Source organism: Alosa pseudoharengus, unplaced genomic scaffold (assembly GCF_046254945.1).
Source record: "Alosa pseudoharengus isolate Yale_2024_CS ecotype anadromous, Long Island Sound unplaced genomic scaffold, YU_APseudo_1.1 YU_APseudo_1.1_scf_11, whole genome shotgun sequence".
NCBI classification, from domain to species: Eukaryota; Metazoa; Chordata; class Actinopteri; order Clupeiformes; family Clupeidae; genus Alosa; species Alosa pseudoharengus.
In genome coordinates, this window is record NW_027468576.1 from 32,979,806 (window position 1) to 33,006,122 (window position 26,317).

Sequence of the window (26,317 nt, forward strand, 5' to 3'; positions counted from 1 at the left end):
ATGGCTGGCCTGGTCCCTTTTCAGGAGAGAACAAGCATGTTAGTTGCCAGCCTCATTAAACATAGCAAAGTCCACTCAAACATAGCTAGAAAATATAGGCCTACTTTTCAGCATGCTCAACTGTCCCACAGCTCATTGACGCAAGACAAAAAGGTGAATGTTCCTTTGCTACGTACAGAGTAAGTAATTTAAAACATGTTCCAATGCAGGTATAAAACATTCAATGGAAAATGTGCATATTAAGGAATTTACCAATGCAGCCCAGCAGCTCATATCAGATCACCTCATAGTGACCACAACAAATGTTAAAAATCCATGCAGAAACCTGTGTCCTCCGTGAAGAGTAGACACGCTTCTAGAAATTACCCTGATAAAATGAAATAAATAAGTATTAAAATTCAAATAGCCGTGATTAAACATGCTCTACCATGACCAACAGCACCTGCATGAAAAGGGAGCCCAACTCGCACAACAGTGTCCAGCACCAACACAGAGAATCTTACTTGCAGCCAGCAAACACTTATCACTTCCTAATTGGTCATGTGACTTCCCAAGACATCATGTGATCCTGGGTGTTGTGTGGATGTGATGCAGCTATGTGTGCCTGTTTGTGTAGATCTCCACACTAACATGACTTCCTTTTGTAAAAACATTGAGTGATGAAGAGAACAAGTGAGAGGGAGAAAGAGGTGAGATGGATAAATAGACGAGACCCACGAGGCTTTCACAATAAGAGGCATTGGAAACCTGAATTTTATTCATTTTGAAAGATAAAGTTATTTCAAACAAAAATAGGAAACTCTCCCAGAGACAAGTCAATGTCTACAGACACACTGAAGTGAGATATAACTAATTTGAATCCATCTGATAAATAATGATGTTTTAATGAAATGAAAACAATATCACAGATTAAAAATACATATTGGGCATCAGTAGTGGACTTTCTGTCTCTACATAGGGCTCAGGTTCTCGCTGACAGACAGAGCACAGGCAGTCATCATAGCATAACATCCTCACCATGAGAATCCATGGTCAGTGCAATCTTAGAGAAACTAAAAGAGATCTCTCTTTTTGCTTTTTCACTTTTCGCTGGCTCTTTTTGGAACAGTGAAACATATCACTTAGTAAAGTTTTATTTTTCATATGCAAGAGATAGCTGAAGCATTTAAAATATGGATCTCTATGCAGGGATTATATCCCCCCCCCCCAAAAAAAAAAAAGAAATAAGAAATACAACTCCCAGCATTCCAAGTGGAACCAGGAAGTAAACTCAGTGCAGTCAGAACCCTTCCACCTGCAGAAGAGCTAGATCCAGTTGATGTGGAGTGGTGAGGTGGTGGTCTTTGGCTCTGGATATCAGATGTGGGCATCAGTTCACCATTCTGCCAGCCTCGTCTGTGGCTACTGGCACACTGTGCCCGCCCGACTGTGTGTTGCTGTAGGTGGGCACGCTGTATTTGGTCAGGACAGACTTGAACTGCTCCAGGGTGGCATCGGTGCGTACGCCTGTGGGGTCAAAGTGCGTGCGGCTGACCCTGAAGCCGGCTTCCGTCAGGTATTGCAGAAACTTGTTCAGCCTGGACAGAGGGTGAAAAACACACACACACACACACACACACACACACACACACACACACACACACACACACACACACACACACACACACACACAAACACAAACACAAACACACAATTTGTCAGCAAGTAAATCTTGTGATGAATCTCTCATTTCTCTTCCACCTCAGATATGATAAATTGTCAACTTGGTCCTTAGCATTTAATTAAACTGCAATAACATTATACAACAGGTAAATAGGGTTTAGGCCAAAGATAGTGGAGGTGAGGAGAGGAGAAAGTGGCGCGTACTTGGGCATGTTCATGCCGCGGATGCTGTGTCTGTGGATGCTGTAGTAGAAGGGAGGGTGGTCCTGAGACGCCTCCGTTTTCAGCTTCTTCACCACACTCCCAGAATCCTCTCCTGGCTTCCTCTTCCCTGAGTGACGGATTGAAAGAAACACGGCACCTCGTTTATTGTTTCCCAAAATAGAGCTGCCAGATATCTGTGGCTTCAAGTGGAATCTCACATCTCTGGAGACTGTCATGGTAGTCTGGTAATGATGCAAAATAGCTGAAATATCTGCCTGGTTTGCTGATGGAAAGAAAAACCTGGACGCTGAGCGTATATTACTGCAGCAGTAAGGCCCATCAACGCCAGACACTTTCCACTGACTCAATCTCATTCTCTTTTCTCTTACATCTTGCAAGTTAACAATGAGCAGCAATGACCAGCATATTAGACTGTCTTGTCTACTTTGGATAGTTAAATGTAACACAATTATCGTAAACTTGCTAATTACCAACCATTTCGTTCGAAAACTCTAAAATAACAATGTTTTTTAATACTTCAAAATGGGCTTTTATTGCCTGAAATATCCTATTTTGTTTACCACACTCGGAGTTTAGTGCTGGGCTGGTGGCTGCCTATTCCCAACCTTTCTCACGGCACATCAACGGTTAGCCCGAGAATTCTCGTCGCAAGAACTCTTACAAGACTGTTTACAGCTGTTCGAGTCACGGTAAAATGTAATTTTTGGTACATAGCTAATTTAGATACACTTATGGTGTGGGTGCTTGCGTTTCTTTAGGAATCAGCCATCTTGGTTTGTATAGAAATGAATATTAAGTGACACATACATGTAAGAGGTTGGACATACGGGTTGGTAATATGTGACATTCCGATAGGTTTTAACAAATCTTGAGATACGTGTCCACTAATAAAAATGCGTCAGTCAAATGTAATGTAATTATGGAAACTTTCAGTTGCAGTTTTAAGCCATACTGAACTGTATGAGCTGACATGTTACCTGAATGGTCGTTCGAATCCGCCTCTTCCACTTTCTGGAGAGTCTTTATGACCACACCACACTCAACTGCAAAGAGAGGCCCAAAGACACTATTACTACACATTCACACACGCACAAGCACACAGTCATGCACACAAATACACATTTCTTTACATAAAAATGCACGCACACACACACACACATACAAACACAAATTAATTTATTCCGGTGGTGTGTAGCTGTGGCTGACACAAACACACACACACACACACACACACACACACACACACACACACACACACACACACACACAGGGTACCGAGGCCTGGCGTGCCAGTGACGGAGAAGGACTTGACGGTGGTGCAGTCGGCCTCACAGATGAGCGTCTTCAGCAGCGGCTGCAGGTCCTCCATACTGTGCTGCACTGCAGCCACCAGCATACGCCTCAGGAAGCCTGTGTTGAACAAGGGACCTGACCTACACACACACACACACACACACACACACACACACACAATCAGCTTTCGCTCAACAGATCGCGCCACCACTTGCATGATGGTAGTGTTAAATAACGCACCAGAAGTGCCCGTACGTGTCTATTCTGTAGCAGTCTTTTCATAATATACAAGCGGTCCACTCTATGGTTGAGTTCTAATACCGGTCGGCTGATGGCATTGAGCAGTATGTCTGTTTGCCATGTCTGTCTGTGTGTCTACACGGCTGACGTGCTTGTTGAGAGCGCTCCTACTCACCACAGAGGGCCGAGCTCCACGGCCGTTTTGCCTGGCATGCTCCCGTGGCACTGGCATGGCAGCTGCCTGTAGAGGCTTTCTACAGACGGGCATCACGGATAACCAGTGGAGACGGGCAAAAGAGAGAGAGAGAGACACCAAGGCATGTATCAGTCACATTCATTCATTAACCTCAGACTGCCACCTGGTGGCATTAAAGAGAATGGCACTGAGATCTTGGTTGGCATCTCTAGTGCCCTTTTTGTCAGCTTTCTTTTGAAATATTCACATGTGCCGTAAATATTTCTCTTCCATTCATCTCAGTACTATGCAACAAATGAATGGACTTAACTTATGGCAAAACGGACCCCAAACAGGAGTACCTGAGTGGGTTGTACGCATTCAAATAAACTAGTTAAAAGATAACACAGCAAGCTGTGTCTCACACACACATACACACTCTCACACTCTCACACACACACTCACACACTCTCACACTCACACTCACACTCTCTCACACTCTCACACACACACACTCTCACACACACAAACACACACAGGCCTGTTCCCACTGCAGCCCTGGCTTACCCTCCACCATGCTTCCAGGCTTGAGGAAGACCCTCTCCTCGCACCACTGGCAGTGCAGCAGCTGGCGGAGCCGCTTGGAGGCCTCGTCGGCCTGCGTGGGCCCCCGCAGCACGCGCACCACCACCAGCACAAAGTGCTCCAGCGCCACAGCCAGCAGCACCTCCACACCCTTGTTACAGCGCGCCGCCGCCCTGCCACACACACACACACACACACACACACACACACACACACAAACATACACGCAAACATACACACACGCATGTGCACACACACACACACACACACACACACACGCGCGCGCACACACAAACATACACACACACACACACACACACACACACACACACACACACACACACACACACACACGCACGTGCACACACGCATACACACACACACACACACAAACACAAACACACACGCAAAAAGTAAATTATTTAGGACCATGAGTACAACAGCAACAGCTGCCACTGTATACACATGCTACTATATTCATATTTGAGCGCTTTCTGTTTTTTTTAAGAGCCCATTTTTTCGCTTTATTTCAATGGTACTCTACGGAGCCTATAACCATCACACTCGCTCCTCCACACACACACACACACACACACACATATATATGTACATGACACACACCTTGCCACTGACGCCACCACCATGCGCGCTGCCAGCTCTCTGTAGTATTCCGTGCGGACAATCTGGCAGCCGTAGTGGCGGAGCGTGACGTTGAGGGACTTGGAGTAGAGCGAGCCGGTGTCCGTGGACGTCACCGACACGATCCCAAGATTCCGCACGTTCCGGAAGGCTGCGTCCAGGTAGTTCACTGACGTGCCGAACGGATCCAGATGTCTGATGGGACCAAAGGAAGCGGAGAGAATAGTGGTGAGTGGCGACACCACAGCTGGCGGCAGGGGATATAAGCCTCCAGTGCGTCTGTAGAACATCGCTAAATCACTGGAGCTCCAACAAATCTTAGGTGTCATCTTAAGGGCCATTGAGGGGATACTCTCGCATTTTGAAACCAGCTGTGTTAACAGGTCAGCAGGTCAACTCTCTGTGATGCACATAAACTGTAACTGACACATTCTGTAAAGCGCCATGAGACATGTGTAATGTTTTGGCACTCTATAAGTGAAATAAAATAAATAAATAAATAAAAAAAATAATAAAAAAAACATATTCATAGATGGCTTGAACGTGATATAAAACACATACTGTATACATTTTCTCTCTTAAAAATACATCTTCCGTCTCTCCTCTCTCTCTCTTTCTCTCTCACATGTAGTCGAAAGCTCGCAGGTGCATGATGACATTGGCGTCCATCTTGACCACCTCCACCGTGGCGAAGGGCGTGTCGGCGTCGCCCTGGCCCTCGGCCGGCCGCGGGGTCGTCCTGGAGCCGTCCACGCGGATGTGGTTGAGCTGGCAGTTCTCCTTGATCATCTTGACGCACGGCTCGCTGATGTCGTTGATGGTGACCTTCACCGCCCCCCGCAGGTGCTTGGCCCACTGGAGGCCCATGATACCTGGCAGAGAGGAGAGGGAGGGTGGGGGGACATGAAGAGGTCAAGAGTGGCTGTCAGTCAAGGACTTTATTCTCCACAAATAAAGAGTGTGCTCACTTTTTTGCAGCAGTTATCAACTATTTATATATGTGTCAGTGTGTGTGTGTGTAGTAGGGTGTACCTGTGGCTCCAAACGCATCCAAACATTCTAGCGGACTCCTCTCCTCTGCTAAAACTGCCAGTGAACAGAACACAAGCTGCCTGTAAGACACACACACACACACACACACACACACACACACACACACACACACACACACACACACACACACACACACACACACACACACACACACACACACACACACACACACACACACACACACACACACACACACACACACACACACACACACACACACACACACACACACACACACACACACAGCACCAGTCAACCATTGTTCCAGCTGGTGGGAATGGTGATGTTAGAAAATCGCAAATCATTTTTCCCTCTCCTCAAGTGATATGGTTATGTGAGCATTTGCATGTGACTTACCGGTTGGTTTTCATCTTGCGGTTAAAGTAAGTGTCGGTCTTCTGTGGTGTGGAGTGATTGGGTAGCAGCTGGACGTTAGTGCCCAACTCCTTCATGATCTCATAGGCCTGACCTGCACGGACTAGAGAGAGAGAGACCATTTACCATTTAGAATGTACCATTCTAATTTTGCGGAATGCAATCCTTTTTTTTATATGATTGATGTGATGAGCTTCTATCTTTGCGTTTTGGAGAAATATACATTTCTCCTGTATGTTTCATTTCCTTTCTTTGTGTGTTCATCTCTGTACTTATTGTGCTTCTGCCTCCGTGTAGCTGAGAGCCAGGCAGGAGATGCCCCTGACAGAGTTCCACTTCCCAGGGAGGGTGAAGGAGTTGCCACCAGACAGGGACATGCACATGGGCCTTGAGGGATGGGGTGAAGCCTCTGAATGCCTGACACAGGGTGTCTCCATGTGCAAGGCTATTTGTTATCTAATGACAGGTTATAACTGGTTTTAATATGGGTGAGATATGTACTGGTTTTAATATGGGTGAGATATGTACTGGTTGTAATATGGGTGGGATATGTACTGGTTTTAATATGGGTGAGATATGTACTGGTTTTAATATGGGTGAGATATGTACTGGTTTTAATATGGGTGAGATATATACTGTTCTGAGTCATGCTCCCGTGGCTGAATACTCCAATAAGAGGGAGCAGAAGGGAGTGGGCCTCCTTAGTCTTCACATCTTTAGGATGTGAGTGCCTGATGATCTCCGGTACCGTAACAAAGTTCTCTGTTACATTTTATCAACACCAAATGAGACATTCCAGAAAATTAAAATGGCATAAACTAGCTTTGTCCTACAGTGTGTTGCTCATATTGACTGTCTATGCACAATTTCAACCCAATTTTGCTGCTCTTATTTCTTCATTGTATGTGCCTTCTTATTTACTCATGTATTGTTTACTTGAATGTTATGTTTGTCTGTGGACTTAATTGGTAAAATATGTCTTGTCTTCACCGTGGGATAGTGAGAAACGTAATTTCGATCTCTTTGTATGTCTGGGCAGAAATTGACAATAAAGCAGACTTTGACTTTGACTTTGATATATACATATGCATACAGATAAATAAAAAATATGTTTTGTCTCTCTGCTTAGGGGGGAGTCATTATAAAGCTCTATTTCGGTGGGTAATTCTTTTTTTTTTTCTATGTATAGTGTGTATATATTTTGGAGTGTGATCAATATTCTACTTGCCACATACTGCATCTATGTGTGTATGCATGTTTATGTTAATGCTATAGTGTGTGTGTGTGTGTGTGGTGTGGTGTGTGTGTGGTGTGTGCGTGTGTGTGTGTGGTGTGTGTGTGTTACCAGGCTCCTGGTCCATCATGTCGGTGTTTTGTGAGTAGCTGGCCTCGGTCTCTCCCTTGTTGATGTGGCGCTTCAGGTGGCTGATCATGTCTGTCTTGCGTGCAATCGTCACAGAGCACACCACACAGTGATAGTGGGCCACCAAACGCCCTGCAGCCTACACACACACACACACACACACACACAGACACAGACACAAAGCACACAAAAGTTAGCTAGCCAGTAGGCCACGGCTGCCCCTCAGGTATATTTAATATGGTTTAACACATGTGTTAATAGAGTTAGGTTAAACGTGGCTCCCATTTATTTTTGTACTTGTATGATTGAGCAAAAATAGCGAGATACAAACTGGTGAAAAGGAATGAATGTTGAGAGGAATGACTGTGTGAAGGTACCCGAGTGTGTGAAATGTTGAATCTGTGAGTAGCAATAATATGGCCCAAGGACTATACCCTTTGTAGGAAAGGACACAATCTCCCTCTCCCTTTTTCTCCTCTCATGCATATAATTATGTCAGATGCACAACCCAGACGAATATGATCATGAGGGCGACGCGGCGCGAATGATTGACCTGGAAGAGTTACAGGACCGTACTGCAACGATCCCCACACAACCAGAACCAGTACAAGTTCAACCAGCCTCAATGACACTTGATTGTGATGCCAGAGTGCCTGATCCTATTTTGTCTATTGAGCCTAGTTCAGACTTCGAGCACATAGAGGCAGTGTTGGAAGGACTTGACTTGATAGAGGAGCCCTCGGACTCAGAGGAATCAGAAGAGGGCCTGTGTCAAGAAAGGGGTGTAGCAGAGCAGCAAGAGATCCCACCTGCTAGCCCTCCCGCCATTCAGGAGCAGCATGTGGCGGTCATAGTGGAGGAGGGGCATAAATTCACAATAACGACTCGTAATGGATGTTTTGACATCCATCGCGAATATGTGGGGGAGAATCCACAGCACGATCTTCCCATTATGGCCAAAGTACAAGTAGCAAATGAAATCAAATTAAAATTGGCTAATTTCTTGGATAACTTGGACAAGGAATGATGCGACACATAGTGAATTCTCATCCAAGTAATTGAAAAGGCACAGTTATGTGTTTACTTAATACTGTTTAGCCTGTTTAACCACAAGTACTATTTTAACCACTGCGCAGTCTGTGACCATGTTCTGGCTTCACATTTTCGTTGTGTTACTGATATTGTGATTAGTACTAGAGTTGAAGCCAAAATGTGAAATATTGTGTCTTGTAAGACATTATATCCACCCTACCGTTTGTATTTTTGTGTGCTAAATTAAGTCATAAAATAAGTCATTTAAGTCATAAAATAAAACAACAAGAAAAGACACACGCCTGTTCAGATAAAAGCTTCTGTGCATTGTGTGGTCAGAGTCTAATTAAGGGCTGACTGGTGCAGGGCCTACTAGGGCTCATCAATCACACACACACACACACACACACACACACACACACACACACACACACACACACACACACACACACACACACACACACACACACACACACACACACACACACACACACACACACACACACACACACACACACACACACACACACACACACACACACACACACACAGCCACTAATTTGCAGGAAGCGCAGAGCAAGGAAGGACTGAAGGGCAGAGAGGTAGCCTAGCCTAGCTGATCAAGAGCAAATCAAGTTACAATAGTCCTTATGAGCAAGTGGATCTTAGATAGATAGATAGATAGATAGATACTTTATTGATCCCCAAGGGGATCTTAGCTGTCACTAAACAATCAAATGTTTGTCCTTCTGTCGACATCCATTACTGTATGGTTTGCCTCAGCATCTGTCCAGGCGAAGAACAGACTGCAGTGCATTGTGCGCACAGCAGAGAGGCTGACTGGACAGAGGCAGCTGTCAATCAGTGACCTGTATGAGGCCAGAGTCAGGAAGAGGGCAGCTAAAATTGCTGCTGATCAGTCCCATCCAGCAAGTGACATTTTTAGGCTGCTTCCCTCAGGAAGCAGAACAGTGTGATGAGGGCAAACACCTTACGTCACCTCAATAGCTTTTTTACAAGAGCCATTTCCCTCCTGAATAGCTGATCCACTGCCCGCCCCCCTATTTTATTGGACTATTTTATTACTATTTATTTATTTAACTGTTTTAAGCATGATTTGTGCAGCTATGCGCAAATACTGTTTGTCTGTCGAGCTTCTGTGTTACTGAATTGCCATGTCAAATTCCTGTGTGTCTGTTGATGCATTTGGCGAATAAAGTGATTCTGATTCTGAACGGGGTCTAGTCATTAAGAGCAAAGAAGGTACTGTCACATACCATGATCTATGCAGTAGTTTTTGTTTTGGAGTTGTTGAACACTATAATTAAAATAATATAATTAAAAACTATATTAAATAGGAGGTGTACTCATCTGAAACAAACATATCAGTAAATGTTAATGATAGTAGTGACAGCAGTGAAGGCACTCCAGATCTACATGTAAGACCAAGCGATCATGTTAATTTGATAGTATTGGAAGGATATTGCAAAACTAAGAAAGAGAGGCCAGAGAGGAGTCCTGTGAACAATAGGGTGATTGACTGACCAAAAAGCAAGAGTGAGAACCCCTGATTACATTTCACTAACAAGGAAGGGGGTTAGGACAAAAATGACATGGCCATGTAATTAAGTCCGCTAATATAGGGCAAGCTCATGACATAAGCATTGAACATATGCCAAAAAACAAATTAGAAAAGGGACTATAGCTATCATTTGTGGCAATAAAAGTCAAAATAATAGGCCAGACATATCATAACAAAATTACGAGAACCCCTGAAGAGAAAACAGACTTTACATATGAAATTATACAAAATACACACACACTAAAGGAAACAACGGGAGCCCTAGCGGATCTGCTGTTGAGTTGGATAAATACTGAATTAGCAATCACCTGGCAACAGGTGGGCCGACACCTATCCGAGGAGCAGAGCAGAGCACAGCAGTAATTTGATGGATTACCGCAAATGTAACGGATGCCAGCTAGCTTAGCTGTGCTTGTGGAACGTTGGTAAACCTCACTCCCCGAAGCCTCAAGAGTGCTGCTGGCATGCGAGTCAGTAGCCTGGGCTATTGGCTCAACTGTCAGCACGCTCGCCTCCCGATCAGAGGTGCTGCTGTTCGCGGGTTCAAGTCCGGGCGTGTGCAGGGCTGAATCGCGCAGGTTCAACACAACGCAGGTTACACAAACACATACTAGAGCTGAGACAGGAGCTTTTTACGCTTTGCCTGCCTTGCCATTGTTTGAAGCCTTACAAAATATAATCTTGCTTTTCTGTTTGTGAAGTCTTGCTACATTGTTTAGGTAGTTTTACGCAATACAGTATAAGTATAACCTTGCTGAGATGAGTGATATCAAATTTGTAATCCTGCTCTGAAAATGAATATAATCAATTATATTACCCTGCTTTGAAAATGAATACAATCAATTGTATATTTGAAAATGAAAGAAATCGGATACAGTATGTCATCCTGTTTGAAGCATGTTTTAAGAGGCGTGTTGTTAGTATCATTAAGACAAAATCATGTTTGTATGATGGAAAATATGTTGTGATAAGAAAGGTCTAGGGTAAATGAGCCGCATCTAGGGAATAATTGTGGTAAGGATAGGTAACAGCAGACACAAGCTTTTTCTTAGAAAATTCAAGAGGCTCGGGAACCACAGAGGATGGGGTACTCAGAAACCTGTTTGAACCAATATTGTCGCACTATGCCGGGTTGCGTTTCCCAAAAGCATAGTTTCTAACTAAGTTAGCAACTTCGTTGGTTGGAATGCAATTTCTCATTGCCAACCAACTAAGTTACTAACAGGTTATTATAGGCTAATATATTATAATATAATATTCAGTGTTCATTATTGAATGCTTAGAAGGTTGATGGAAGGTTGTGTTGGGGCATATTTACTCATCCACGTTTTCATTATTTTACACCCAATTAATTTGGAAACTCTTGCAGTCTTGTTCCTCAAGGCTGCTTATAGACTATTGGTTATTGATCACTGGTTGTTAATTGTTCCGAGAAGCATGCTGTGCTGTCACTCATGATGCCTACCTGATCTGCACCCGGACTGGGGCGGTGCTGGCGGCAGGGCAGATGGCATATGCACATCTTCTGACCTATGAGAAAAGAGAGGAGAATGTCAAAAGTCAAAGGGTCAAAGATCGCAGATCTTTCTTCATAACAACAGCTACAGAGAAACGTCTGTGTTGGTCCATTTCCATTTCTCTCACATACCCTCGAACTCCACGTAAACCTTCCAGTGCAGGTTCTGTAAGTGTCGTCTGAGTTTATGGCTGTAGCAAGCCTTGAATTTCTCCTCAGGGCATAACGGACAAGACTTCCTCCCAGCTGTACAGAAAGACAGACAGACAAGACCATGAGCCTGTCAATACATCAGATACTGTATCACAGTAACAAAAGGATCTGAACTAAACCCACCTCCATTCAAGTCCACCAGATTCTCCAAACCCTCAAGGGTGGACTGGATGGAAATGTGTCTCTCTGGAACAAACAAATTCAGCCAAACGTAAACGCATATCATTTGGTGAGCTCAGAGAGAAGGTTCTCCTGTGTTGGTAGGCCTAGGCTATATTTTATTTATTTATGGGAAAACTGTGTTTCAACTTATGATAACCTAACAATAAACAACTGCAAAGTGTCAAATATAGAGACAACCAGTGTGGAGTCTTGTGCAAAGTAAAGTCTTGTACAAATTAGTCGCCATTCTTCCACCCTATCATTCATCAGTAGCCTAGCAGTGAATGACTGGGTGAAATAGCCTACTTACTGTAGGCTACTGCATCCCTTTAAGTCATAATCATCTCATTGGCTACTGATAGAAAAGTTTGAAATGTTTCATTTGATCCCTTCACAAAGCCATCACTCAGTCAGAGAGAGTTACCTGGACCAACAGTGACAGATGTCTGTCCATGACTGCCCTCTGTCTCCACGATGTCGCAGGACGCGGCAGAGCTGGAAGCAGTCTGTCCGTTTGTCTCCTCGACAGCACCTGACACTGCCTGCAAGTCTTTGCCGCCTGCCACATTGAACGCAAAGGTGATGACTGATGCATATGCTCACACTTACAGTTGCCTACGCTTGCTTGCAGTAGCCGCTAAGAATTGAATAGCGACATGATGAATCATTAAAATTTAGGTCCAGCTCATTTGCTGCAACACTGCAGGGAGTGACAATAACTCAAACATGAACAATTCCCACAAGTTGAAATGCATTCATTTTTTAAAGAGATAACTATATAACGCTGAACATTGCTAAGGCTAGGCTTACTATCGACTGGGACATGTCTGTGAAATTCTTGCTGTGGATATCGATACAGCTAGGCCCTATGGCGGAGCTCCGTGGTAAGGCCGTTTGGTCTAACTGTATCAGATAATACTGATATTGACTTACTCTATCATAATTAATTACAAGTCTGTGATTACCGATGTAACAACTGACCAGCACATAATAACAATATCGCCTCAGGTTGTTTCCTCACACGTTATTAAGAATATTTACAACTGGGTCCTCTGGCGGAGCTCCGTGAGGAGGCCCATGTTTACTTCAGCAGTTTAAAAGTCGCGCTTGAAGTAAATCTTTGCCTGACAAAATGTATCACACGAATTCCCAATATTTGTAAAAATTATGCAGTGATTATTTCACACTGAATGGACACCAAATGATTGTTTCCTTGCCTCGATCATCGGCGTCCTCCTGGTGTAGCTGTCCGACGTCCTCTTCCTTGAGCTCCGCCATTTTACCCAACTACCGCAAACTCCGTACAGCTGCTCCCTGTTGCTACCTTTACTGTCTATGGTTGCTACCACTCCGTGCTAGTTACGGACATGACGTACGTATTTTCCACGACTGTTTTCTTTTGACAGACTATCATATCTATATTCTACAGAATACCGAAGTATCTCACTACAATCTTAAAAGTTATAGGCAGTAGAATATGTTTTTTTTTTTTCAGAATGATGAATTGCTTAATGTTTTAATGTTTTTTTTTTATTTGTTTTTATCTCAGTTAAATAATTAAGTGGCAGTGAGTGAGTTGGACATTTACTCGTGAAACCATAAGGCAAACTATTGGTTTACAAAAAAAGTAGCCGTACAGGGTCGTCACAGAGAGAGAGAGAGAGAGAGAGAGAGAAGCAGCACCATCACATTACTGATAGACTACATCTCCCATAATCCGGAACGCGGATTTCTTCAGCCTTGTCTTCCGTTCCACGTGACAAATACAACCTTAACTCATTTGTCGCTGTCATTCTCTCTCGCACACCCGTGGGTGAGTTCTCAACTTCATTTAGCATAACATTCCCTGTGTATTGTATTGTCGTTACAGTTTCAACTGTAGGCAGACAGACATTTGCAATAAAACCAGACATGTATACCAGTCTTAATATTATGAATGACTTTGTGCTAAGCTAATGCACTTTAACTATGCTTGTTGTTAACCAAGGCTAGCTAGCCAGCCAGTTAAATTAAACAAGTCAGGTCAGGACAGTTAACCAGTCCGCATAAGCACTGATAGTCCGAATATAATTGTCGTTAATGATTTAAGTCCTTGGACACGTGTGGTTATACTAAAAAATTGGTGTGTGTTATCTTTTCTCATGACAGTTCTTGAGTGTTTAGGTTGACTTTCAGTCAATCCAGTTTCAGTAGGTTTCAGTTTCACGTCAGTCAAAGCAAGTTTAATATTAGAGTGAAGTAGGCTACAGATGACCACTCCTCCAAGAAAAGGCATCGGAGAAGAAGACTTGTATGCCAGTTACTGTTACTCCATAAGTGCTCTCTGCATTGACTCTGCATCCGCTGTTAGCGAGGCCAAGTTGCAGGTCAAGATCGTGAAGTACGTTTAATCACGTTGCCTTCCATGTTTGAACACTTGTGTTAACCTTTAGAAGAATGTTGACATTTTCCCCAGACTGATGCTTACCTGCGGGGGCGTCTTGTAACTGTTATTCTAGAAACATCTGACGTGAAGTCATAGGCTACGTTCTCACTTGGTACACTATACTATTCAGGTCGCCATTGCCTTACTTTGTCTCTTCTTGTGTTCAGGTCACCATTGCCTTACTTCGACTCTTCTCTGCATTGTAGTGAAAATTGCCTTCACCACTGAGGGGGGAGGTTACAGGATCTTCCAGGGTGGGCAAGGAAGATGTCAAAGAGGAAGCACAAAAAGTCGAGGCACAGAACACCTTCACCAAAGAGGGAGAATGAGAAGAGTGCAAGTGTAAGCTTAGTATACGTCTTGCAAATCACCACAAAGTCTTGCTTTAAACCAAGTCACCCTCATGTACTCTCACATTTTCTAAAACTAAACAAAAAGTGTTCAACTCTGATATTTCTCAATGCAAATGACCAGAACACTCTCATTGCAGTGTGTTTGTCAGCAAGAGGAAATGCCTGAAACTCAGTTGACAGTGTCAATGGGCTCTATTTCGATGATAAAAAACACAGTGCAAAGCTTATTCTTATCCCGACGCAAAGCTTATTCCTATCTTACACTCAAATTTTTCGCAATGTGCTTCACTTTTATTAAGCCTTGCGCCCAGGGGTGTGGCAGAAGGTGTGGTCTGGGGCATGATCCAAAACTTCACCCTCATCTTACACCCTCTAAAAATCATTACACCACTGACCAAGAAAAACCTCGCCTATAGTGAAAGGCGCGGTTTAGTTGAATACCTGTTACATATGGTCTCGTGTGCAAGCAGATTCCTTCAAATGCGCCGCTGACTATCAAAATACCGATTCGCTGTTTGAAGTTGCGCTGCTTGCTGTTAAAGGGAATGACTGATGTAATTTTTATTAGTGTAAAGGTTGTATCAGCGATGGTGGGTTAACGTCATTTCTGTTGACGTTCAAACAAAACAGAGAGCTAGCTTGCTACTCCCTCCCCCTCCCTTCCGTGCATTTAAAACTCTCCTGAATGCGCATCTCGTCGGTTTTCGGTTGGAACACTTTATTTTGCCTTTGAGTGGTTGGCAACACTTGTTGTTAGCAATTGTTTTTGTGTGCAGATCTCAGAGCCTAGGCTGCCTACAGAGACACGTTTTTTTGACGGCCTGCTTATGGGGTGGCCAGCTAGCGGATTGTTAGGAAAGATTAGATGAATGTGATCATTTATGTTTGGGCCTTTTTTGGGCCTGCAATCGCTGATACAACCTTTAAAGGATATTACGCCCAAAACACACCCATGACTGATTAAGAAGCATAAAAACCAACTTTTTGCGCCAAAAGCCCGACGTTTGATAACAAAACCACCCTGAATGTGGACTGGACACACCCCTAAATGTATTTAAGCTATTCGCCACTGACCATGCGTTTTAGATCGCCAAGATAGAGCCTAATAAGTTACATCCCTAAAACTGACAAAAAGTATATGATGTGAAATGTAAAGCACTCATGAATTTTGAATTAATTTAACCATGTTTTCTGTCAATCTAGAGACAGCAGAGAGTGGCATCTGAGAAAATTGAAGCAGGCACTCGTGACCATCATGGCCCACTGAGGTGAGTACAGTTATGGATCATCCACAATGCCTTTCTGTTTGGGTCCACTACTCAGATCCTATTTCTTTCAAGTCCAGACGTGCGTTTGAATGACTTGAACAGAGGCGAAAGTTCATGGTGTAAACATGTTTGTCTGAACACATACATTTGAAAGATTTTGTGTAAATATTCCATCTCAACGTCTCCATCTATCCAACTCTCCGTCCAACTCCCAACATGTTTGCGGAGAACCACCTCTTCAAACTGCTGGCAAACGTTCGCCTATGTTTGCGAATTTGAACGCACCTCACCAGATACAGTAGGAAGGTGCTCCACCAACACACGTCAGCAGCCATCTCTTTGCCTTGCTGCAGAACTGGAGAGTGTCTGCCCTGTGCAGTCAGCCACATCAGCTGAGTTCTTTGCTGCCAGGTTTTTCTCAGCCTTTACCTCACTTCATTCTTTCATTGTCCATTGAGGTTCTGCTAATGGTGATGATTGTAGGGATTTTGTTTTTTTATGTACAATATCTAGCTGTATTTCATCTAACGCAGAGGGGTGTGGATCTTTCAGGCTTAATTTATGTAACAATTTTTTTTGGAGGTGACAGGATTCATTGTACAAAAGAGCAACAGCACAGCAACAAAGGTTAAAATAGAGAGTATGCATTCAGGTCATGAGTTGTCCTCTCTGGTGAAGGGTTGGAACTGAGGCCCCAAATGCAGTTAGTATTTTGCACAACTCAAACATTTACACATTTTTTGGGACGCTGAATGTAAAGCAAAATCTTAAATGTAAATAAAAACAGAATGGAATTATTTATTAATCATTTGAACTCATATTTAATTGAGAATGGGGAAATGTTTTTTTTGAAAATGTGTTGATTTTGAATTTGATTCCAGTAGCACGTCACTCTTGTTACATTGTAGTAGGTAAAAAATAAACTTCTCAGTTCTTTATAGTATAGTAGGCCTATAGATAATATAGTGTATTTTAGTATATCTTAATAAACACAATACAAAAGTTTCTATTGCGAAAAGACATCAAAACCCTTTAACTGTAGCTTTGTCTGTCTGCTGCCAACATACACTCTAGCACACATACTCTGCCACATCCTGCCCTGCATGGTCTGACATCTGAGCCAGATGCTTACTGAAATGTCTCATTCAGTGAGAATCATGAAAGGTAAATCATGAAGGTAAAAGCTTTCTTGAAAAAGCATCAAACTCATAAATTCCTATTGCACTTAATTGGACATCAGAAACCAGACACCCAAGCGATCAAGAAAGCTGATCGATATAGGCATCTTTTCTTAGTCACCGTCACGTCGTAGGCAGAGTGCCAGGGTATCTTTGCCCAAAGACAGAACTAGAACATTTTGACCTTGTTTGGGAACAGTATGAGCTGTTGGTAAAATTGTATTTTTGTAAAAGTGAGTGACCTTAGACACTTTCTGTGTTCCAACAGTTGAACTCATGGATTTAGGAAATGCAACACCAAAATAAGATCATTTATATAATTCAGATAAATTGTTGAATCAGAGGCTGGGCTTACAAAACCACACATGTGGATCTAACCCATTGTCACAGACTCAGACACAGACAAAAGTTTTGTGGGAACAGCAAGCATGGAGTTTATTTAGACCAAACAAGCTCTAAACGAAGGAGTAGGTTACTTGGCCACAAGGCGACAAAGACAAAATCCAGAGCCTTGTCTGAAGAATAGATGGTATACATGCATACATCTTACAAAGATCACCCAAGCAGATTCTGCTGTCTGGCGTTTTATTTTTCTCAAGGTTAATACACACAGCACTGGATATTGTTTTTAATCTCAAGAGACTTGTGGTCATATGGAGGGTTCACCTAGTCCTGTATTGGCAGAGGAATAGATGAGAAATCATGAAATGTCAACAGGTCTTGAATTGGACAAAGGACACAGACACAGCACCTAAACTTCTTTGTATGTCTTCCTTCCTGTCGAAAGCTGCCTCACATGGTATTAATGAGTAGGCTAAAGGTCAGCAACTTTTTCCTGCAGACGTGTAAGCATTGCATTTCATATAGAGCCACTTGTGTGCCTCAGGGGAACCACCGCTATTTCAACAATGGGTGTTGCTTGATATTTATTAGAGAGCCGCTCCTGAAGAGTGCAAGTTAGATGCACAGGATGCACAGACATGTATGTTGCATTAGTGAGACACTCCAATACTGAGGGAGAAAGCAGTTTCTTCCCAAACTTTATTGTAAGAAAACTCAGATATTACAGATTATCAGTATCCCATTGCATTATTATGACCGCTGCTAGAGTAGGGATAGAGTAGGGATTTTGTTTGCTTGGTTATTCATGGAAATGGGCAAGCAGACAGAAACCAAGATAATGATTTGTGACTAACATCTGTGGTATGCCTTTGCAAGGTGTTGTGGAATACATGCTGTTTCTGTTGGGATAGTTTGGGCCTTGAGTCTCCACTCGAGAAAGTTGGTGCCTCTTCCCTTGTTTAGGGGGGTCAGTTCAACCTCGAGGGAATACCACAGATGTCGGTCGTTAGGGGATACAGCCTTGTGGTCACTGTTGATGAGTTGGGTAATATGGTCATAAAATTATTGACATACCACAAATAGAGATGTAAGCTTGACAGGGGGGTATAAGTAGAATTGTCTTTGTATTGTGTCTTCAGACAACACCTGTTAGCCACACAACGTGAGTCTCCGGTACCGAGAATAAAGCTCTCTGAGATTTCTGACTGACTTCTGACGTTTTGAGCAAGTCCAGAATTTTGAACCATAGAGACAAATTGACAAGCGTGATTTATGTTCGCAGAGAGGATGTACAGGACTGAACGGCGGCGGTCATATTTTGTACCGCTATGCGGTACATCTAGTTTAAAATGTTCTTCTGAGCATGACTTCTCTCATTTCAGTTCTGCGGACCGGAAAAGAAAAACAGAGAACCGGGACAAGATCTTGCCCTCGCCCAAAAAGTCCAGTCCAGAGAGAGGCCGTGAGCTCAAAACGCCTGTCTACCGCCTAGCCATCACAGCTGAGAAACAAGACAGCAGAAAGAGAGAAGAGGAAATCGCACCAAAGACAGAACGCCACAGAAGACATGCAGAGAGACACCGAGAAAAGAAACATCCGGAAACATCCCACACTGCAACAGCGGCAACTTCCACCAAAGGCCGTAAAAGAACCCCCTCGAGCTCTGAGACGAGCCAGTCTCGATCCCGCAGCACCTCGTCTCCACCGAAGAGCAAAGCCAGCCGGCACCACACTCAGGAAGGACGTACCACTGTGTCAGGGGCCAGAGCAAGTCACAGCACTGCCGCTAGCCCTGCGAAAAGTGCCTCTGGTGATCTGCAGGAGCAGAGGAGGAAGTTGGTGAGAAGGAGGTCACAGGAGAAGGAGCCAGAGCCTCCAGCTAAGACCTCCAGGAGCACCCCGACCCCGCGGCGGCAGTCCGAGGAGTTGAGGGAGGAGAGGAAGAAGCTGGTGGAGAGAAGGAGGTCCACGGAGGAGGTCAAGGCAAAGGCCTCATCAGCGAAGCAGGAGGTCACACAAGGGAAGACTCGGAATAGTAGCACAGTAGCGTCTTCTTCTTCCTCTACCTCCTCAGCCAAACTCAGTGGTTCAGCTAGACCGGACTCAGGTTCCACGTTACCGCGGGCTCCAAGGACCTCCGCCTCAGGGACAGAGAATCATGCCTCTCCCAAACCACAGCCCCCCATCAGCTTCAGGATCCCCAAAAAGCCCAGTGCTCCACCACCACGAGAAAACATCTGGGAGCAGGATGATGAGAGCACGGAGCAGTCTGACATTGCTCCCACTGAACCCCTCTCTACAGCAAAGGCAGCCCACGTTACTGCTTCTTTCATACCCCGCTCGATAACTAAAGCAGGGAGGCCTACTACCTCCAGAGCCTTGTCTTTAACTAAAGCATCGCCGGCTACTGCTTCTTTCAAACCCCTCTCCACAGCTAAAACAGGTCAGACTATTGCTTCTTTCAAACCCCTCTCCACAGCTAAAACAGGTCAGACTACTGCTTCTTCCAAACCCCTCTCTTCAGCTACACCAGTACAGGCTACTGTGTCTTTCAAACCCCTTTCTATTACTAAAGCAGTCAAAGCTACTACTCCTTCCAAACCCCTCAATACGACAGGAGCAGGTCAGGCTACTACTTCACCTGAACCACCTTCCACACCAAGAGCAGGCCCAGCTGCTGGTTCACTCACACCCATCTCCACAACAAAAGCTGGCCAGAATGTTGCTTCTTTTAAGTCCTTCTCTATAACAGGATCGGGGCAGGATGCTGCTTCACCTGAGCCACTCTCCACACCAAGAGCGGCCCAGGCTGTGAATCTGACACCCCCCACATATACACCCCAGCAGCATGAGAAGGAGAATAACGTTCCGCACGGATTCTATTCTGGGGCTGCATCATTCAGTACACCTGGACATTCCCCTCTGCAAGACCAGGCTGGTGTGGAAAACCACCCCTCATTCTGGAGTCACAGTCCACAGGTAAACATCCCCACCTGAGGTAGCGTATAAGCAGTTTGTGAAAGCTGACATCCGTTTACATCAGTTTTACCCTGAGATTGGTAAATCTTCCAGACCTCCATAAAACATTTACCTTCCATCTTCACGCAATTTATTCACATAATTAATTGGGGAAGTTGATAACAATTTGGCAATGTGGGTCCAAGTATGAACACTGCTCTTTTTATGGAAAGTGCCAAAAAGATGACATCACAATACTGGTTGCTTTAGAATCAGCAGTGATCTCATAGAGAAGAGAGAAACACACCTCACACACCTTTGCTTTAACTTTTTCATTTTATTTAGCAATCATTACAGTAATGACTGCAGTGTATATTATTTCCAGACAGTGCCAGCACCTTCATTTATTTTGCAAGAGGACAATCATGACAATGATCAAGAGGTATGTACATTTTCCAAAGTTCCATTCATTAAATGTATGTCATTTCTCATTAATTTTGTATGAAAAGTACTGATTACGCTCAAAGCAACAACAAATATTATGACACCAGCCCAAAACAACCTCAGGCAATTCCAATGGAAGTAGCCTAATGCAGGAAAAAAGCTTACCTCCAGAAAACCATCTCCACTGATTACTGAAGACTGCAACCATAGCTTGAACTTGCTTTCTAACATCAAATGGACTTAGTTGGTATAGTAGAATTTCCATCCTGGAATTCTGAAACTGGTCATAATGCATATGGAATTACAATACACATCAGAGTTCTAGAATCAGAAGAATTGTGTTAAAGTAGTTCTAAGATCACAAATTAATTTAGGAAACAGCACATTTAAAAGCTTAAATAAACAAAAAATTAGTTAGACCTACTGTCACTGGTATATTTATTACTATTTTCTAATGTTGAAATCTTCCTTTTCTTTAGGGAGGCTCATATAAAGATAATACAGAGACAAAAAAAACAAAACAAAAAGAAAACATCCAGCCAATAATGGCATTTCACTTTCTCTGTAGTCTGTAGTGTAGAACTTTGTCAGTAGTTGTTCAGAAATGTTTGTTTGTTTGATTGATTGATTGATTGATTGTTTGTTTGTGTGTGTGTGTGTAGATGCAGCTGCTGGAGGAGCTCCAGCAGGCCCGTTGTGAGCATCTATTGGAGGTGAACGTGGTAGAGAGTTACGGGGAGCTGACTGCCATGGATATTGATCCACCAGAAGAGGGCGCCGCACCCACATCAATGCTCAGTATGCACACACACGCGGTCACTCATGTACTTACAGTTTCTTCTGATTGCTTAAGCACATTTTTTGTAACTATGGCTATTTTTGCAAAACTCTACACACAAATAGGAAAACTTTTCACCAAATCAGCAAAACGTAGTTCTCTTGCAAAAGCTAACACACCTTGCTTAACTCTTTACACCTTCGTAAAAATGGTGCTTTCGTATCAAACACAAACACAACACAAACACAAGCCATCACAATAATAAGCACACAATGTGCCAACTACACACTGATGGTATGAATAAAAAACACATCTGGCTTTTGCTTTCTCTGTGCACAAGGTAGACTATGTCAGTTTGAGGTCATACTTTTGTCATAGTTCATAGTAAACATACAGGGACCCAAACTTTAAGTATTGGTGTTTATTTACACACATCAAAACAAACACAAGTGTGTTTTTCCAAGTCAAAACACAAAATAGCAATTTCACTAAGAAAAAAAAAAACAGTCTACATCGTGTTGTCTCTCTCAAAATTTCGTCTACATCACATGCAATGTCCTCTAGTCCAAGGCACCGGGGAAAATATATTCTGGAATGCTGTATCCAGGCCTGACATGATGTCTGGTCAATATCCCCACATGTAGACTGATTTTTTGCCTGTAAAAGGGCTATTTCTTACTCTTCTTACCCTTCCTCTTCCCCCTCCTCGTCCTCCTCTTGCTCCTCCTTGTCCTCTTCCTCTATCTTCACCTCCTTGTCCTTGTCATCCTCTCCCTCTCGCTTCTTCACCTCTGCATCCTCTTCCTCCTCCTCTTCCTCCTCCTTCTTCACCTCCACGTCCTATTCTTCGGCCTCCTCTAATTCTTACTCTTCTCACTCTTCCTGCTCCCTCTATTGTACCCATTGTTCATTACCTGTGGCTTATAGTGCTTAGGCTGATTGCAAAGTGAACTAATTATCTGAAAGTTTTCGCATGAGAAAGTGTGCCAGAGAGTTGGCAAAATAGTGTAAATAATAGCCATACATGTGTATAGATTTGCTAGGAGTCTGTTGATCATTTGGAAATTGAGTGTAAAGCAGTGAGTTGTGTTTATAGTTCTGCAAAAAGAGTGCTGTGCAGTGGATTGTACCTACAGTTGTGCAAAGTGTGTGTTGCAAAATTGCAAACTAAGTGTAAAGCATTGTTTGTGCTTATATTATGATAATATAGACTCAAATTGGTACATATTCAACATTCAATCCTATATTCATAGATATGCAAATTGATTTATTTTGTGTGTGTGTGTGTGTGTGTGTGTGTGTGTGTGTGTGTGTGTGTGTGTGTGTGTGTGTGTGTGTGTGTGTGTGCGCGCGCACATGCATGTGTTCTGCACAGGCAAAGAACTCATACAGCAAGACCTCTTAATCGTCTTGGACACCAACATCCTGCTGAGTCACCTGGACTTAGTGAAGAAGATCCGCTCACAGGGTCTCAGGAGTAAGTCAGATAGCATAACGCACGACTGTGTTTGCAGCATAACGCACGACTGTGTTGCATGATAAGGCATGACTGTGTTTGTTAATAATGCATGACTGTGTTTGCATAATGCATGACTGTGTTTGCAGCATAACGCACAACTGTGTTTGCAGCATAACGCATGACTGTGTTTGCAGCATAACGCACGACTGTGTTTGCATGATAATGCACGACTGTGTTTGCATGATAATGCACGACTGTGTTTGCAGCATAATGCATGACTATGTTTGCATGATAATGCATGACTATGTTTGCAGCATAACGCACGACTGTGTTTGCATGATAATGCATGACTGTGTTTGCAGCATAATGCATGACTGTGTTTGCATGATAATTGAGATTGATGACCCCCTGTAATAAGCATGAGCATTGTCTGATCCCAAGCCCCCACCCACCCATACAGTACCTCATCACAGTTCATTACAGAGGTTGCTTGTCCGCCAGGCTCAGGCTCACACAGCACTGCCTCCCCACTATCTCACATGGAAGGGCCAGTCGAACGCTCAGGAGACGTCTGGTACCTCTTAATGCTGATGGAAGCAAATCAGTGAGAAACCAGAATGACTTAAAACCATGCAGGAGCATGTGTATGCCCTTACTAAACCTTCTCCTACCCTTCCCCCTGCCCCTGCCCCTGCCCCTCTCCTCCTCTCCTCTCTGCCCCTCTTACCTGCTTCAGGCCTGGGCTTCCCCACCGTGCTCATCCCCTGGGTGGTGCTGCAGGAGCTGGACGCCATGAAGAACGGCAAGCTGACCAACGCGGTGGAGCGTCGGGCCACGCCGGCCGTCAACTACATCTACAACTGCCTGAAGAACCAGGAGCCACGTCTCTGGGGACAGTCCATGCAGCAGGCCTCGCAGGCCCTCTGTGAGTTACAACTGTGTGTGTGTGTGTGTGTGTGTGTGTGTGTGTGTGTCTGTCTGTCTGTCTGTCTGTCTGTCTGTCTGTCTGTCTGTCTGTCTGTCTGTCTGTCTGTCTGTCTGTCTGTGTGTCTGTCTGTCTGTCTGTCTGTGTATCTGTGTGTGTGTCTGTCTGTCTGTGTGTCTCTGTGTCTGTGTGTCTGTGTGTCTCTGTGTATGTGTGTGTGTGTGTGTGTGTGTGTGTGTGTGTATTGTGTGTGTGTGTGTAATTATTGTTCATTTTTTCAGTTTTAGTGAAGCAGGCTTTTACATTTAACATTTAATTCAAACTGGGATATCTAAATGTTGATAGAGTAGACGTGTTTCTTGAGGATGGTCTTAGGTTTTATGTGAAATTATTGCAATTCATTAGTGTTTTATGGAAGGTTATTTTACACAAGTTATTTTACTTCAACTCCCCACCAAATTCCCACAATGATTATTTTATGGATGAGTTGAGCACAACCAGAGTCTTTATAACATCTCTTGTACAACCACCCTTACATCCAAACACAAATATTTCCGTGTTACCTTTGTGGCAAGTTTCAAATAGCCAAAAATAGCTTTTAAATTTGTATCCATATAAAAGTTTCTAATCTAATCTTATTTGTGTCAACCTATAAAGGACTCTTAGTTCTTCAGTTACGTAAATGATGATATGACAGACATCCAGTGAAGAATCTTCTGAGTGGAGATCTGTGGGTATTGGAGATCAGTGTGTGTCTCCTGCTAGGCTACTGACAGAAGCATGTCTTTGATGACGCAAGTGCATTATCACGTTGTTTTCAGGCCACAGCCTGATTGTTGCACAGAACGTTTGCTTATGTAATGTGTCACTACTGGCACAACTAACAAGACAGTCTCAGCTGGTGATAGTCCACGTGCTATATTCCTATGCTATAAATGACAGATAATTGTCAGGTCTATAGTTATGTGACTCCACAGGACAAATCGCTCCTTGAGGCCAGAGCAAATGGACAGTGATAAGCATGTGTGTGTTTCTACCATTCACACTGAAGTCTTGTCATGTGAGCAACCAAAACAGAAGTGTACATGCATCATCTTAAAGGATAATTCCGGTGTGATTTTGACCTAAAGTGTGTTGAAACATGATACCGAGTGTGAACGTATGTTTCATATCTCACCTCAGCTTGTCCCCTGCACTCAGAAATCTGGCACTAGTTAGCCAATGCTACCAACAGGGTTTGGTTGTGGTGCCTCGGGCATCGGCCTAGCCATGCAATTTGGCATTTGTCATCTTCACCCAGATGCAGTGTTTCCCACATAATTGAATTCTATTTGTGGTGGTAGGTTTGCAGAATTAACTTGAATAACAGTTTTTAACAAATTAACGCGGCGTGATTATGATGCTAACCAGATTTAAGCACAATTTAGTACAACCTAGAAAATCATTGTGTGGTGGTCAATGTTGATATTGTGGTGGGCTGCCACAAATGTGTCAATGTATGGGAAACACTGAGATGGTATTGCCAAAACATGGGGTGAGGCTGTTCTGTGGCCAGCAGGGGTCACTGTGTCCTGTCAGTTTGGAGTGAAATTCTTCTGACATCTGACCTTTGTGTCCAGCTGTTGGACTCGGGACAGGAACGCTATCATAGTCTGGCTCCCCATGATAGCAGCCCTTCCAATGCCCTGTCCTTAATCCTTAAAGGTGTTGTTTTTTCAACATTCTAACATAAGATTACGTTCCGCAACAATTGAAGGTTCTAAAATTCTATGTTGAATTCTAATGAACCCAGAGACTTATATAGTCGCAACTCTCTCTCTCTAGGGCTCTGAATGAACCCAGATATTCTTTAGAATGTTCATTTTCCAACATTCCCATCACACCGGTGTGACAGTACACCTTTAAGGGTTAACCCTTGTAAAGAGATGGGTACACCTTTAAGTGTTAACCCTTGTAAAGAGGCAGGTACACCTTTAAGGGTTAACCCTTGTAAAGATGCATGTTCACCTTTAAGGGTTAACCGTTGTAAAGAGTCAGGTACACCTTTAAGGGTTAACTGTTGTAAAGAGGCA

At 43.6% G+C, this 26,317-nt stretch overlaps 2 protein-coding genes across 4 annotated transcripts in view; one reads left to right on the forward strand and one right to left on the reverse strand.

The window, feature by feature from the left end:
• Positions 1–698: 698 nt before the first annotated feature.
• On the reverse strand, positions 699–13,417 carry trmt1l (tRNA methyltransferase 1-like). The gene is made up of 16 exons (XM_076277674.1): positions 13,333–13,417; positions 12,540–12,674; positions 12,077–12,139; positions 11,873–11,986; positions 11,690–11,754; positions 7,593–7,749; positions 6,230–6,350; positions 5,852–5,931; positions 5,445–5,691; positions 4,802–5,014; positions 4,163–4,353; positions 3,596–3,674; positions 3,163–3,320; positions 2,865–2,930; positions 1,867–1,993; positions 699–1,577 (listed from the first exon to the last, which is right to left on the reverse strand). The coding sequence occupies exons 1-16, from the start codon at positions 13,391–13,393 to the stop codon at positions 1,370–1,372; spliced, it is 2,085 nt and encodes a 694-aa protein (XP_076133789.1). The 5' UTR covers positions 13,394–13,417; the 3' UTR covers positions 699–1,369.
• Positions 13,418–13,894: 477 nt separating this feature from the next.
• The window catches only part of swt1 (SWT1 RNA endoribonuclease homolog), a 33,130-nt gene continuing 20,707 nt past the window's right edge, over positions 13,895–26,317 (forward strand). The window contains exons 1-8 of one of the 3 annotated variants that reach the window (XM_076278920.1): positions 13,895–13,928; positions 14,708–14,882; positions 16,097–16,161; positions 19,064–20,660; positions 21,025–21,081; positions 21,746–21,881; positions 23,237–23,338; positions 24,057–24,245. In XM_076278920.1, coding sequence (XP_076135035.1) covers positions 14,808–14,882; positions 16,097–16,161; positions 19,064–20,660; positions 21,025–21,081; positions 21,746–21,881; positions 23,237–23,338; positions 24,057–24,245 — 2,221 coding nt within the window. In that variant the 5' untranslated portion in view covers positions 13,895–13,928; positions 14,708–14,807. Of the gene's footprint in view, positions 13,929–13,951; positions 14,496–14,707; positions 14,883–16,096; positions 16,162–19,063; positions 20,661–21,024; positions 21,082–21,745; positions 21,882–23,236; positions 23,339–24,056; positions 24,246–26,317 lie in introns of those variants that run through there. The other 2 variants (XM_076278919.1, XM_076278922.1) reach the window with 2 other exon arrangements.

Excerpts from the sequence above, each read along its gene's own strand:
- trmt1l (XM_076277674.1), bottom strand. The coding sequence starts at position 13,393 with ATGGCGGAGCTCAAGGAAGAGGACGTCGGACAGCTACACCAGGAGGAC. Across the intron at positions 11,987-12,076 it reads TCTGGTGGACTTGAATGGAG|CTGGGAGGAAGTCTTGTCCG; the intron begins GTGGGTTTAGTT and ends CTTTCTGTACAG. Across the intron at positions 6,351-7,592 it reads CATGATGGACCAGGAGCCTG|TCCGTGCAGGTCAGGCCTAT; the intron begins GTAACACACACA and ends CTCTCTCTCTAG.